We start from the raw sequence: 14,316 nt of genomic DNA, 5'->3' as shown, positions 1-14,316 counted from the left end.
TCATAGATACAATTGTACTTAAGGATACTTAAGACAATGATACATACAGAGATATACATTTGCCGTTCAGTCCAGTCTTCCTGAGGCATACAGACACTGAGCCCAGCTCTTCTGCTTGCCCTTTTACACCTAGGCTCAGAGGTTAGACTGACCTTTATCTATGATTAGACTGACCTTTATCTGCTTGACCCAACAGTCTTAAAAAGGTGAGACTCCTTAAAGCCGCCATAAAAGAGCACCTACTGTACTAGTAGTATCTGAAATTGGTATCTGGTCCCTGTAAAACGTCTAAGATTATCACCAGAAATGACCCCCCCCCTCTGTACATATTTCTCTTTTTTTATTACTACTAGATGATGTTTTGCATATTATTGTATAGTATTGCTTGTCTTTAAATGTCTCGATGAATTGAATACACAGGGTTTTTTGTGTCATCCTTATATCACCTTTTGTATAATTCGTACCATACCTTTTCTTCAAACTGTTAATAAAGTATTCAATCAATCAATCAAACCCAGTACATACATACATGTGTTGAATCACTCTCATCTGCGTAAGCACATACTGATACATTTAACGCCATGACAATCAACTACTTTATCAGATAGCCTGACGTCTGTGCACAATGATACGAGATGCATGTTATATACTCCTACTAATTTTGTTCTTCTCCTTGTCTCATATCTGCCTGGTGCCATCTTGTTCTCCGAGCTCGTCACTCAACTGAACCATCACTCACCATCAGCTTAGTTAGACGGAGACTCTTAGGACCACATGGTTGGTCAAGACCCCCTGGGGGTCCCGACCCACAGGTTGAGAACCACTGGTCTAGGACTCATCCAAATCGGGTGTGCACTGGACCCAAGAATCTGGCATCCTTTGGGCTCTAATGAACATAACTGGGCTCTCACCAAATATGGAGACGGAGCCCACTAATGAGAACATACCAAGCTCAGGACACACATGCACAAACTGCAACTGTGCCTGGCTGCCTGCACAAAGCATTGTTGCTAAACATGCATGGCTTGGCAATGGTTTGTGTTGTGTGTAACAGACCATAGCTTCTCCGGTCAGCCTAACCTTGTTGTCTCTTTTTTGATTCCTCCCCCCCTAAACCCATAAACCTGTAAACCTGTGATGTGACAATAAAGATGATTCTGATTTTATAGGGTGTGAAATTACCTTTAGACTTCAACTTCGTCCGAGTATGGCTTACACAGAAACGTTTCTACCAATAGACTGTCCTTTGAGAAAGACATACAGGCAGAGAGAAACAGTAGAGACAGAGAGAAATCATTGTGTGTATTCCTGCACAGAGTGATCTCAGTACATAGAAATACTAAACAGAGCAAGTACCGCTAAATGCACTTGAAAGAAGTGCATAGCAACAATAATATTAACAACTTATAATAACAGTCCACAGACATCCCTTTATCCGCAGCCAGGGGATCCACAACAATCACCATCCATACCTTCAATCTCTGATCAAGATTAGGCTCCCTCTACTTCAAGAATATTTCATCACACACTTTAATCATTAAAAGAAAATGTTCTCTGTACTGACTGACTTGACTTGCAGTTAGCGATTAGGCCTATAGGGGCAACTGCAAAGAATGTACACAACATGTAAACCAAGGGCGTGTTGAGGCATGTCTGTGCTGGCCTGTGACAGCAGCATTTCCATTTCAGTGGAGCCAGGCTGATGATGCCCACTGCTCAGTCACTTGTGCATGTGCACTCCTATCTCTTTTTTGTATTGCTGTTATTAATATGGAAATCCCTGCCCTTTCCTGCAAGCGCCCATGTTCTCTCTTTGTTATTAAAAAGACACGCCTGTCACCTGTAACACTGGAACACTTTCCTTTTTGATGGACTGCTTTTCCTTATGTTTGATTATACCTTCCTTCTTGTGGATGTATCTCAAATACTGCACCTGCTGCTAGTTTTTTTTTACCTGCACCTTTATATAATAAACCTCATGTACATAATAATACCTGCTACTTTTTGCACCTTATGTCTAACATCATGTACATACCTGCTACTTATTTGTGCAATATATGTATAAATGTTTCTTTCCTCCTAGCTCTCCCTCTCTCTGCCCCCCCCCCCCTTTCTTGAAAACTATGAATGATGGAGCTTGCACACATTTTTTTCCCACCCACTTCTTTATAGGCCTACCTGTAAACCTGTGACAATAAAGTTGATTCTGAATGAATGAATGATAAATGAATAAATAAATGAATGAATACATTAGTAAATGGTGTATTTGCTAATTGCTACCGCTAGAGCAGTGTTTCCTAAGCTTTCATCCCTTGTAGTTCCCTGTCTTACATCATGACCTGACAAAGCTGAGACCCCCCCCCCCCATCCTGTTCTGTAAACAAACACAGATATGCAGCATGGCTACCAGTTGAAACCAGTACCTGAGCACAGTTGTTAAAGCAGCAGGCCAGCACTCACATGTGTTTGACGTTGATCTGTTGCCCAGGGAATCACTCTCAAAGACTCTTCAGTCATCTTCAGAACCTTGGGAGCAACCAGAGCAGCTAATTGCTGAGGAACTGAAGATATCTGATATTTGACCTGATCACCATCCTAAGAAGCTGATCTTCTTTTCAAAGGAGAGTAGATGTTGGAGCAGCAGCACCTGCACTGCTTTCTCATTTCACCAGATAGTCCAGTCCGGATGTGACAGTGTGTGTGTGTGTGTGTGTGTGTGTGTGTGTGTGTGTGTGTGTGTGTGTGTGTGTGTGTGTGTGTGTGTGTGTGTGTGTGTGTGTGTGTGTGCACAATCTGGGAACCCATCGGCAAAAAAGAAGAAGCCGAATCTCCATGCATACAAAATGAACATAATTATCTCTGTGATAAACATTGGTAAACTGGGAGAATTGGTATAATGTTAATAAAATGGAAGAAAAACAAGATTTGCTCAAATCAATCACAATAAAAAAGTGCATCTTGTTCGTTGATTCAGAAACCTTTTCAAATGTATGTATTTTGATTCCTTATTATTTGTTAAATACACATAACTCCATAACCTAATGTCCCCTCGCCATCACTCATCACTGTCTCTATTAGCAACGCCAAAGCGTCCCTCGAAACCGCAAGGGCTTCTGGGAATCTGAGTCCCGAGTGTTGAACGACCGCCCTTTTCGGAGCAACCAGAGAAGAGCAAGGCTACATGCGTCGAGACACATATTACCACTAAATAACTCTCAAAAGCAGCGTAGCCGGATTTGAGGTAGGTTTATCGACTGTTTATGAGTCCCAGTCTGACCCTGGGAGAACACGGGAGAGAAATCTGTGTGGGAAAAAGGTGTATTTTAATGCGCGATTTGATGACGTAGTTGTGTGTTCAAACTCGAAATGGCGAACCTGCTAAAGAGGCCCGTTAGCTGCAGTGGCTTTAGATGTTGTTATTATTATTATTATGTTAATAACATGTGTAGTTTCCTTGTGCTCGTTTCAAGCTGGTAAGTTGTAATATTTGTAAATATGGGTTTAATTTGGCGGAGTCGCTTATATTACAACGAGTTACTTATATGTTGTACAATATACAGTGGAACATTGTTTTCCTGTTTGTGGGAGGAAGTCAGCTAAACGAGCCTCTTAAAGGCTTGATATAACAATAAGCTTGTTCTGCTTCTGCTTCCATAAGCTCTCAAGCTTGGAGATCGGTTATTTTCCATGTATAAATCACTCTTTAAACCTAGCCCGAGAGTCTTGATACAAAATACATATTTGATAGTCTTGATCCCAGGCTACTTTAAACCTAGCTCTGCTTTAAAGAGGTTTATGCTCATGTCTTATGCATGGTTGGGCTCAGCTGATCATCAAAGACCTCACACACACACACACTTTGGCAGGATAGATGATCACTATGTTTCACCCAGGCCTAGCCAAGAGTGGCGTTCTGTCCTTCCTTAATCCTTGCTAACTGTTAGATAGCTGTCTTCTAGGTTGCTAAAGATAGGATTGATGATTGATGATTTGCATTTGCTCCTTGAAACTTGGACCACCTCACTACCAGACCTTCTCAGTTTCCAAGTCCATTCAACAGCAGCCAGTAGAACAGGAGTAGAATGTAGAAAATGTATTGCTGCTGTGCCCACAACTCCTTATAGAGATGGAGATCTTTCTTTTACATTTTGCTTATTGTATTTATTAACAAATTACAATTCAGGCATTTGCTAATCCTAAATGCTTAAATTGTAATTTGGAAGAATCTTAGTGACTTAAAAGTACGAGATCAGAGTCAGCAAGAACCCTAGGGCCTAGTCAATAAACAACAGGGTAAATAGTCACATAAAGAGAACACTAGTGCTTCAGATAAACTATGAACTCATGACTCGAGGGTTTTATTTGTCATTCAGTAATACAGGTACAAGCAGCGAAATATTGGTGTGACATGGTCTGCAACACTGCAAATCAACAAAACAAAATTACACATCTCTTTGTTCCCTTTTAATTGTACACGTCTTAGTTTAGATTTTTGATAGGTTAGTTTCATATTTGCATTGGCAATGTAAATGTATGTTTTCTCAAGCCAATGAAGCCCATTTGAATTTAATAGTAGAGTAGTACAGTACTTTATGAAGTAAAATAAGAGAACAAGATAGCAGCAACAGGGAATGTGTGAATATGGGGGTATAATGGAATGCATGGTTAAAAACATTTAAATTATATTAATACTGTATATACAGCCAAGAGATTTAGTGTAAAGGAAGGGGCCAAGTACACCCTGGGAGACCCCGGTCAAGAGGGAACGATTCCAATTTGTAGAGATAATACGTCATTTGACCTGTGCCAAACTAACCTTTTGTTGCTTATCATCTTTTATTTCCAGTAGGGAGGGAAGGGGTAAATCATGGCGGATGAGATGGAGGTAGAGATGGACTGTGGCAGTGAGTTTCCAGCCCACTATAAAGTAATGCTGGACAAGCTAAATGAGCAGCGACAACTGGGCCAGTTCACAGATATCACCCTGATTGTGGACGGTACGGAAACAAAATTATTCATAATAGTTTTTTATGACATATTATTATATTATGATATAGTATTTATCTGTACCAAATCATGCTTAGACCTCTCTTCCTACTGTGCAGGCCACCAGTTCAGGGCCCACAAAGCAGTGCTGGCAGCTTGCAGTCAGTTTTTCCACAAGTTCTTCCAAAACTTCACCCAGGAGCCATTGGTGGAGATAGAGGGTATGTTTCACTGACTTCCTTGTGAAAGAAACATTCTGTAAAACATATCCCTGTGGTGCACATTGCATGCTTCTGGAGCCTCTCTTAATTTCAAAACCTTTGGTTACATGTACAGTACCTTTTTAAGATTTGTGTTATAAAGCATTGTAATCCTCGCGAGTACCATAAGACATTATGAAAGCATGATCATAATCACAAAGTAATATAGTGTCATGTAATACGCACAAAATGCAAAAGCATTTGCAAAGGTTGTTCTTTGGTGACTTCATAGTTTGCTCTTCTGACATGTTTTTTAACAATTCAATGTATTACAATACAATCATATTACTAGATTATTCGGCATGTAATTTTGTGACTACGACATAGATCTCAATTGTGCTGTACACACAAAATTATGTTCATGTGTTTCTCACATTTCCCCAATCTAGTTTTGTTGGACAAATGCTTATTTCCCATTTATATCAACATTGTCCAGCATACTCACAAGCTGGTATCCTCACATTCCCTCTTAAGCCTAATGTATGCTCCATCACACGACGGTGTAGCATGCCAAAAATAGCAGACCTACAAGCTCAGCGCTGTGAGCGCTATTTTCGGCGCGACATCATCGTGCGATGAAGTATGAATCGGGCCTTACTGGTTCTCTCTGTCTGCCAGGTGTAAGCAACACAGCCTTCAGCCATTTGGTGGAGTTCACATACACAGCCACCCTGGCTGTCAGTGAGGAAGAGGAGGCCAACGATGTGTTGAAGGCAGCAGAGTACCTTCAGATGCAGGAGGCCATCAAGGCCCTCAGAAACAAGTGAGAAAGCGCACATCATTTTAACTAAATTTTCGTATTTGAGTTATTCTATATATTCACTGGTCTAACAACCAAGAGCTGTTTGTAATGGAGTTGAAATCCGTCACAGAATATGAAGCGTTACCACTCAAGTGAAAATTGTTTACGATACTGACAGAAAAAATAAAAGGTCAGCGTATTCTGTCTCCTTTCCATCTGCAGAATGAGTGAGAGTCCATCTCGGACGGGGAGTAAGAACACCAAAAAGAGGAAGATCGCAGAGACATCGAATGTGATCACAGAGGCTTTGCCCACAGTGGAAGGGGAACAGGTATTACATGACTCATTGCACTGCATAACTAATCCCAGTAGTAAAGTTGTAGTAAAGTAATCTCACTGATATGAATGAAGCTCTTTGCCAGGCAATTACACATTTTAGGGTAAGGGGGGCAACTTTTGTATTTTACATTTTTATTGTTAATCTAGAATGATTTATTTGTCCCTGCAGGTGGAGATCGAGGTTGTAGGGGATGGGTCTATCGAGGTGGAGGAGTCGGGACTGGAGGAGGTGGTGGATGCGGCGAGGAATGCCCAGGCTTCATCAGATGATTCTGCACTGGCTCTGCTAGCTGACATTACCAGCAAATACCAGCAGGGGGCACAGACTCTACATGTGCTCAAGAGAGAAGGAATAGAGGAGGTAGTTGTGCCATTGATCAATGTATTGCTTTATTTTACTACTTTTTATGCACAAAGCTATCATGTAATAACTTGGTTGTTTGAATGTCTGATTCCTGGCATGCCTGTCAAGGCTTGAGCTATTCAACTCCAATTAAGAATTGTCCACAAGATTGACAATAACCAGGGTCCAGGCTACCTGCTCAGGTCTCTCTTTGAGAGAGAGTAAACAGTGTTTTTAGAGTGCTCTCCCTTATGTGGTCTTCTCACTCTCTTTCTTGCAACATGCAAATGCTCATAGCGACAGACAATTATTCATACCTTTTTGACAATGATATTCACAACTTTTGGTGTTATTTACTGATTTCACCCCACGTTAAACCACAACACAAATGCAGCCCAGGAGGTACACGTGCATCCACAACCAATTTTGACTGGTGCTGGAAAAATATACAAATATACAAAATATACTGAACATTTCTACCTGACGAAGACCTTGAAGAGGTCAAAAGGTTGTACTCCGCCTAATCAAGTTATTTAGGGAACTTTGAAGGCGCTTTACGGATTCTCTTGTCTTCAGTACATCAAAACACCAGCCATGCTTTATGCGTAAAGTTATTTGTAATATGACTTAAAAGCCTTGGTCACACTGTAGACAGATTCTGTCTTTTACTTTTATTACACGTCACGTCACTCTGCGACATGACCAAGTTAAAATCATAAGATCAACTTACCAGATTGTACGATGTAGTGTTAATAAATGTAGGTACTGTGTGTGACGATACGTTGATACTGACAACGCTTCTTCTTTGACATGATTTTGCTCACTTTCCTTGCCGACTGTCTTTGGACATACTTGTATAACCCAGTAAGACCTGAGGCCGATTCTACAAATGCCTTCTAAATCTTAATGGTTTTCTGAAAAGCGTATGTTTATATATCCGTGGTGCTCAAACCTTTTCATGTCGAGGACCCCCAAAATTATGTGTATTTGGCTGCGGACCCCCCGTATCTCAAAATCTGTTGTTCCAGGAACCCCCAGAAGCAATGATTTCAGTTAAAAAATGTTTGCTTTTGAAAATATATACATGAAAAGATTTGCACACCTTTTTCATGAATTTTTTAATAGCCAAAGTATAAAATAATACTTTTTTAGCTGAAATCTAAAATGACACGAATGCTTTCCCGGTCTTAATGGGATGAAGACACCTACTGTCTGATAAAGACACCCGATACCATTGTGATCCTATAGAGTTTACCCGTCTGATTGGTCTTGGCAGTGAAGTAAGTGGTGCACAGATCTCATGTTACAAACAGACAGACGCACATTTCACACATAGCAGTGGCTGCACTGCTCAAAGAATAAGTATCTCTGTAGCCATTTCAGCCAATTCAGGAAGTCGGCTCCTAATTTAATTACACGCCAGAGTAGCTGAGTAGACGAAGACGAAATCTACATACCATCGGTGCTTGGCGGCCTGGCGGGTGTTCATTTTGTTCCTTGTTTATGGCAAAGCTTAAGGCCTGGCGTAGAGAAGGAATTAGTTTGTGACAAGTTGTCTGCTTTTGAGTCATTGTCTATTGTTGTAAATCTAAATAGTGATATAAATATTGTCATATAAATATATATGACATTTGACTAAATGTCTTTTGTCGTTTCTTTCCTCACCAGGAGGTTGTATATCAGGAGGAGACGGTGGCTGCCTCCAAGGTCCTGGAGAACGTTGAGGTCGTAGAGGTCCAGATCTCCCAAGTAGATAACATGTTCCGCTGCAACCAGTGTGACCGCAGCTTCAAGCTCTACTATCATCTCAAGCAGCACTTGAAGACCCACAGCGGCCTCGGGCTTAGCAGTGGAAAGCCCTATGTGTGTAATCACTGTGGTAAAGCGTACACGCGAGAGGGCGCCCTGAAACAACACGTCAACACATTGCATTACGAAGCCGAGGAGCTGTCCCGGAACCAAAGACCCCAGCAGAAGAGAGTACACGTGTGCGAATACTGTGACAAGCAGTTTGACCACTTTGGCCACTTCAAAGAGCACTTAAGAAAGCACACTGGTGAGCCCCCCCCCCGCCCCCCACCTATGAAGTAAAAGCAAACTGATCACCTTGAATCTGTGAGGTACAGTGAGGTTCATCTATTTCTAATTACTCAAGACTATTACTATTTCTGTTTTCAGGTGAGAAGCCTTATGCATGTCCAGACTGCCGTGAGCGGTTTGCACGGAACAGCACACTTAAATGTCATATGGCGGCATGTCAAAATGGTGCCGGTGCCAAGAAAGGACGAAAGAAACTCTACGAATGCCAGGTGAGGTTTCTCAATAGAACGGAATGTCCCAGTATTGGCCCAACATGTATTGGATGAATAGTGTTCTATCATCACAATATGATGTGGTAATACTGATACTATGCCTCATGAATTCGTTTTTTGATCTTAACAACAAATGGGATTTTCTTTTTCACAAATCAATATCAAGCTGAAGTTATTAAACATAACATCTTTCATCAGTTCTAATATCAAGTACATGTCATGTCGATGTCTATCTTTTGTAAACGCATCGTCCCCACTTGAATCCTCCTGGGCACAAAATGATTTGTTAAAAAACACCATGTTACCCCTCTCTCGACTTCCCTCAGGTATGCAGTAGCATTTTCAACAGCTGGGAGCAGTTCAAGAACCACCTGGTGAGCCACACGGGGGTGAAGCCCAACCACTGCACCATGTGCGACCTGTGGTTCACGCACCCCAAGGACCTGCAGATGCACCTCAGAGATGTCCACGGCATAGAGGACGCCAAGCTACTGGCCGCCGAGGAGATGGCGGCGGGCGCCTCCGACTCGGCGGCCGAGGACCTCGCCGCGGCAACACAGTCCCTGGAGGGCGAGGAGGAGACGGTGCTGCTGGACGATGGCATCCAGGTGGAGCACGTGGACGTGATAGAGATGGGTGAGACGACGACGACAGTGGTGGTGGAGGATGACGGCAGCATGGCGGAGATGTGCGAGGAGGACATGGAGAGACTGAAGCAGGCTGGCGTGGAGATCCAGGTGGTGCACGTGACCACTGCGGAGGCAGTGGAGGGCCAGCAGGTGGAGGTGGAAATAGATGAGGGGGATGAGGTGGTGAGAATCGAGGAAGCGGAGCAAGCCGTGGAAGCCGTGGAAGTATGAGACAACCAATTGGCTTTAAAAAAAAGACTTGTCGTACTCAGCCAGCCAGCCAGGGATTGCAGCTCGCACACAGTGAAGCATTTCAACAACTGGGCAATGTTAAGTATGACACGCGTATAAAAAGATACTACGGTGCAATTGTCCAAACTCTGTCCTAAGTGGCTGCGGTGATGCTAATGTTTTATTCTCCTCTCAGAACACTGCATGATGTGGAATACATTATTCCACTCTAGAATGTCTTGCTGTCGACCATCACACTGAAAGGCTTAAGCCCAGTTTGTGCTTTGTCATGCGACGTTGTCACTTCCTGTAAATAATAGATTTTCAATGCAGATTATTTGAAAATCTGTTATTCATACGATCATTTACAAGTGAGGCTATAGTACGCAACCCATCTCCCACTAAGGAGTCTGGGTTATGGAAGGAGACAAATTATATTTTTTTGCACAAGATGATTTCCTTTGTCTTAGTTTTTAGATTTATTTCTGCCATTTTTTTAGCTTTACTTCCTTACATGGTTCCTTACATGGTTCAGTTTAGATTAGATTTGGCTTCATCTATCTGTGAAAGAGATGCTGTTGAGTTTATTCTACCAGGATTTCCCCCCCTGAAACAAATGTGTCTTCCTGTGTTAATTATTATAATTGCTGAATTATGATGTATAATATAATGTTTGTTTTCACTAAATAGACTTTGGAAGAACTGGACTCGGTTTTGTTTTTATAGGTTTATCTAACGTTGTTCAAGATGCTGATCTTGTATTTGTACAGATCAATAAATAAAATACTATTATAATAACTGTGTCTGCATTAACACATAGCTTTGACCGAATGTCTCCATTCTCTTTTTATTTCCATTTATGCAACTGCTAGTTATGTCTGTCCAGTTATCTTGTGGAGATTTTTATTACATCTATTGCATATTTCTCTAATATTACAGGTCAACTTTTTCCATCTTGGTATATAACTATAATACTTTACATAAATTAACTGAACATATACTTGTACAGTATTTCTTCATTGCAGTGTATTGATACTTTTACTTAAAGGGTCTACACCATGAATTTCATTTTTTTTTTGGTTTTTAGTATTTTTTGGGCTCCCCAGTGTCTCTTGTACCCCAAAAAATATATATTTTTTAACATTCAGTCATTCATTCTCATTTCAGAGATTTTCAGAATGGGCGTGTCTGAACAGGCCATTTCAGAATGTGCAATGCAAGTGATGTCACTTGCGTTTCCAATGTTAAATGAAAAGTGCCCGAATCGCTCCGAAACTTTTTCTACCCCCCCTGTGGGGGTCTACGAACAAATACTTCGGGCTCGGATTTTGGCTCCGCCCCCCGGAAGTGGGTGAAACAGGCACCTCAAACACTTGGTGGAATTGTTCGTGTTTTTTTTTCGATTTTGTATTTTTCTTAGATGCTTCTTTTTATGCAGAATATTTCCATTATTTATTTATTTTTTAATATTTTTTTTTATTAACAGACAGAATTGCTCAGTAGCCCCCCCCTGCCCAAGAGGACGTTTTGGTATTGCAGCTGAAAGTGCTGTATAAGCCAGAGACAATTGACTTGGGATGAGTATATCTGAGTGATGATTTAGGCTCAAACCTTTTGAAAAAGGTTTGAGGGACATACATCATATGATATTAAATATCAAATATTTTTTTTAAATTCATGGTGTAGATCCTTTAAGTAAAACATGCGAGTACTTTTTCCACCACTGCTTCTCTACCTGGGGAGTTAGGAGATCACCGCCTAGCAACCTGGACAGCTCCCGTGGTGCTGAAAATGAGTGATCTCATAAAGACCTCACCCTTCGATCTTTAATTCCTCCCTCTCATTGGACGATAAAGCACGGTTCACACCACCAGGTCGATACCTATTGGTCGCTGCGTCTGTTAGTCAAGAGATTTCCTTTCACCGACTTGATCACTGCCAGCGTTGCCATGTCCGCCTATTATAAGCGACTTTTGGCTTGTTTTTCTGAAAAGTCGCATGTAAATATTGGTATTTGCGGGTTGTGTTTTTTTGGGCTCGTTTCTATTAGTGTAGAATTATTTGGGCTTGTTTCCTAATGTTGTCCAAACATATGGTTCTCAAACATTGTCTTGTCAAGGACCCCCAAATTAATGTGTATTTGTCCGTGTATCCCCATCTGAAAACATTTTGTGACAGGGAGTGGGACCCCCGTACCAGATTTGTGTTGTTAGAATGCTTCAAAAAATATTACAAAATGTTCACTCTTTTCCCCAAGAGTTTTTTTGACAATAGCAGAACTAGATCGGCTATTTTCAAATAGCCGATGTAGAATAGGTTGAAAGTACTCATGTGTTCGTCGCATTCTTTTGGGCTCGTTTTCATAGACCCGGTTGCTTATTTGTCTCGCAAAATCTGGCAACACTGATCACGGCAGCAACACGGTGTTCAATGCAACTCTATGGTTCAATGTCACCGTGTGCAACAGCGAGGCAGCGACACACTAACGCAGTTACTAAGGTAAGATTCATCCATTTGTTTAGACTTTGTTCTGTAGTCAGTGGAAGTGACTTATTGGGAGCTAATCTGATTCATTTAGAAATAAACGCTGCCTTAAAAAGAAATGGCTTGGTTACTGAGATCTGAACTGATCACTGTCAATGGATTATTTCATCCCTCAACATGTTAATCAACATGAAGCTACATTAAGGTGTTTTAGGTTAACTGTCCTGTCCTGTTGCCTAGATGTCCACAACATCTAGGCAATTGACAATTGGTAATGGCCAGTGGTGTTTTAAAGTAACTAAGTACATTTACTCAAGTACTGTACTTAAGTACAATTTTGAGGAATTTTTACATACTGTAGTATTTCCAATTTTCAGTACTTTTACTTCTACTCCACTATACATCTCAGAGGCAAATATTATACTTTTGCTCCACTTCGATTATTTGAAAACTTTATTTACTAGTTACTTTGTAGATTTTGATTATTATTTCAAAACATATTACTAACCCACTTCATCCTATACACATTTCGGCCATTTGAAAATAGAAGATCTACAAGCTCATAATGCCTGGCATTGTGAGCTTTTAGATCTGCTAATTTCAAAATATTTTAATACAATTCATACGTTTGAAAACTTGTAAAATGACATTCTGCGTAATGAGTACATTTACTTTTGTACTTTAAGTACATTTTGATACAAGTACCTTTGTACTTTTACTCAAGTACATGTTGAATTCAGGACTTCTACTTGTAACAGAGTATTTCTACATAGCAGAATTGATACTTTTACTAAGTAAGACAATTGATTACTTTTTCCACCACTGGTGAATTCAGTTCTGCAGATGAAACATTTACCTGCTATAGGACTGTAATAGCCTACTCCAGTCTAGCAGCATATCTATTTTCTGTCGAGCCATGTTAAAGTACTTTAATTAAGTGATCGTGATGGCTAACACACACACACACACACACACGAACTGCAATGCATCACTTGGGATTAGAAAGCCATCACCTGGCAGTCTGGGCACAGAGGGGGGAGGGATGTTAAGAGAAGAGCAAGGATTATTATAATATCTGGAGGGCTGTCATTCATCTATATAGGTAGAGAACTGTTAAAACATTGGAATCTAAAGGCCAGACTGCACCAATGCAACTAGTCGCAACTCCTTGCAACAAAACCGTTTTAAGGCCTTTAAAGGCCAGTCCACACCAATGCATCTCCTTTGCAACATGCAACTATTTGCAACCATTATCCCCAATGGCATTGCAAGGAGTTGCATTGTATGGACTGGCCTTAAAACTGTTTTGTTGCAAGGAGTTGCGACTAGTTGCATTGGTGCGGTCTGGCCATTAGTAGTAGTAAAACTTTTGTTTCAGTAAATACACAGTTTTGCTTATTTTGTATAGACATGGTAAATGATAGCTAGCCTGCATGATGGCACCTGTGGCACCTGCATTTCTCTACTTTAGTTGACACTTGTGTCAAGGTCCAGGGATGGACTCTTGTGTCATTCATAATATGTTGTTGTGGACTATTTAGCTGCCATCTCAAACTATTTCCACCATTAGAACCAAGGCAGAGCTGATCATTAATACAAATTCTCATCCAGGCAATCAGTTTGCACTATAGATAATTGACAAAGGTGCAGTTAAAGGTAGGGTAAGTGATTTACTTTGGTTAAAATAAGTGTTAAATAGCTCTATATTCTGATACTCATTGCTATAGAGTGTTTGTTCAGTAAAAGGAGTCTCCATGTCTCCAGCTCTTTATTAAAACAGAAAATGCATTGTGCTCTCTCCTGATTGGCTTAAAATGTGTCACCTAAAGTACCTGAAAATGTACTATATTGTGTTTACTAAAGAGCTGGAGAGACCCCTATGACCGAACAAACGCTCTGTAGCAATGATTACTATATCAGAATAGTACTTTAACCTTTTAACCAAATAATTCACCAAAAAATATCACTTACCCTACCTTTAAGAAAGTGG

At 40.8% G+C, this 14,316-nt stretch overlaps 1 protein-coding gene across 3 annotated transcripts; it reads left to right on the top strand.

The window, feature by feature from the left end:
- Window positions 1-3,134: 3,134 nt before the first annotated feature.
- Window positions 3,135-10,631, top strand: znf131 (zinc finger protein 131). Of its 3 annotated transcripts, none has more exons than XM_080433760.1 (9): window positions 3,135-3,241; window positions 4,850-4,997; window positions 5,106-5,207; window positions 5,865-6,009; window positions 6,211-6,319; window positions 6,497-6,691; window positions 8,339-8,726; window positions 8,849-8,979; window positions 9,309-10,631. In XM_080433760.1, exons 2-9 carry the CDS (start codon window positions 4,868-4,870, stop codon window positions 9,840-9,842), a joined length of 1,734 nt encoding a protein of 577 aa, XP_080289886.1. In that variant the 5' UTR covers window positions 3,135-3,241; window positions 4,850-4,867; the 3' UTR covers window positions 9,843-10,631. The 3 variants fall into 3 exon arrangements, with proteins under 3 accessions (XP_080289886.1, XP_080289887.1, XP_080289885.1); XM_080433761.1 differs by having other exon boundaries at window positions 3,138-3,241; window positions 4,847-4,997; window positions 6,497-6,688; XM_080433759.1 differs by having other exon boundaries at window positions 3,138-3,241; window positions 4,847-4,997.
- The last annotated feature ends 3,685 nt before the right edge of the window (window positions 10,632-14,316 follow it).

The sequence above is a fragment of the Gymnoscopelus braueri genome (genome assembly GCF_963280865.1).
Source record: "Gymnoscopelus braueri genome assembly, chromosome: 7".
Classification (NCBI taxonomy): Eukaryota; Metazoa; Chordata; class Actinopteri; order Myctophiformes; family Myctophidae; genus Gymnoscopelus; species Gymnoscopelus braueri.
The sequence above is the reverse complement of the archived record's forward strand: the minus strand, read 5'-3'. Positions and strand labels throughout refer to the sequence as shown.

Excerpts from the sequence above, each read along its gene's own strand:
- znf131 (XM_080433760.1), top strand. The coding sequence starts at position 4,868 with ATGGCGGATGAGATGGAGGTAGAGATGGACTGTGGCAGTGAGTTTCCA. Across the intron at positions 6,010-6,210 it reads ATCAAGGCCCTCAGAAACAA|AATGAGTGAGAGTCCATCTC; the intron begins GTGAGAAAGCGC and ends TTCCATCTGCAG. Across the intron at positions 8,980-9,308 it reads AGAAACTCTACGAATGCCAG|GTATGCAGTAGCATTTTCAA; the intron begins GTGAGGTTTCTC and ends GACTTCCCTCAG.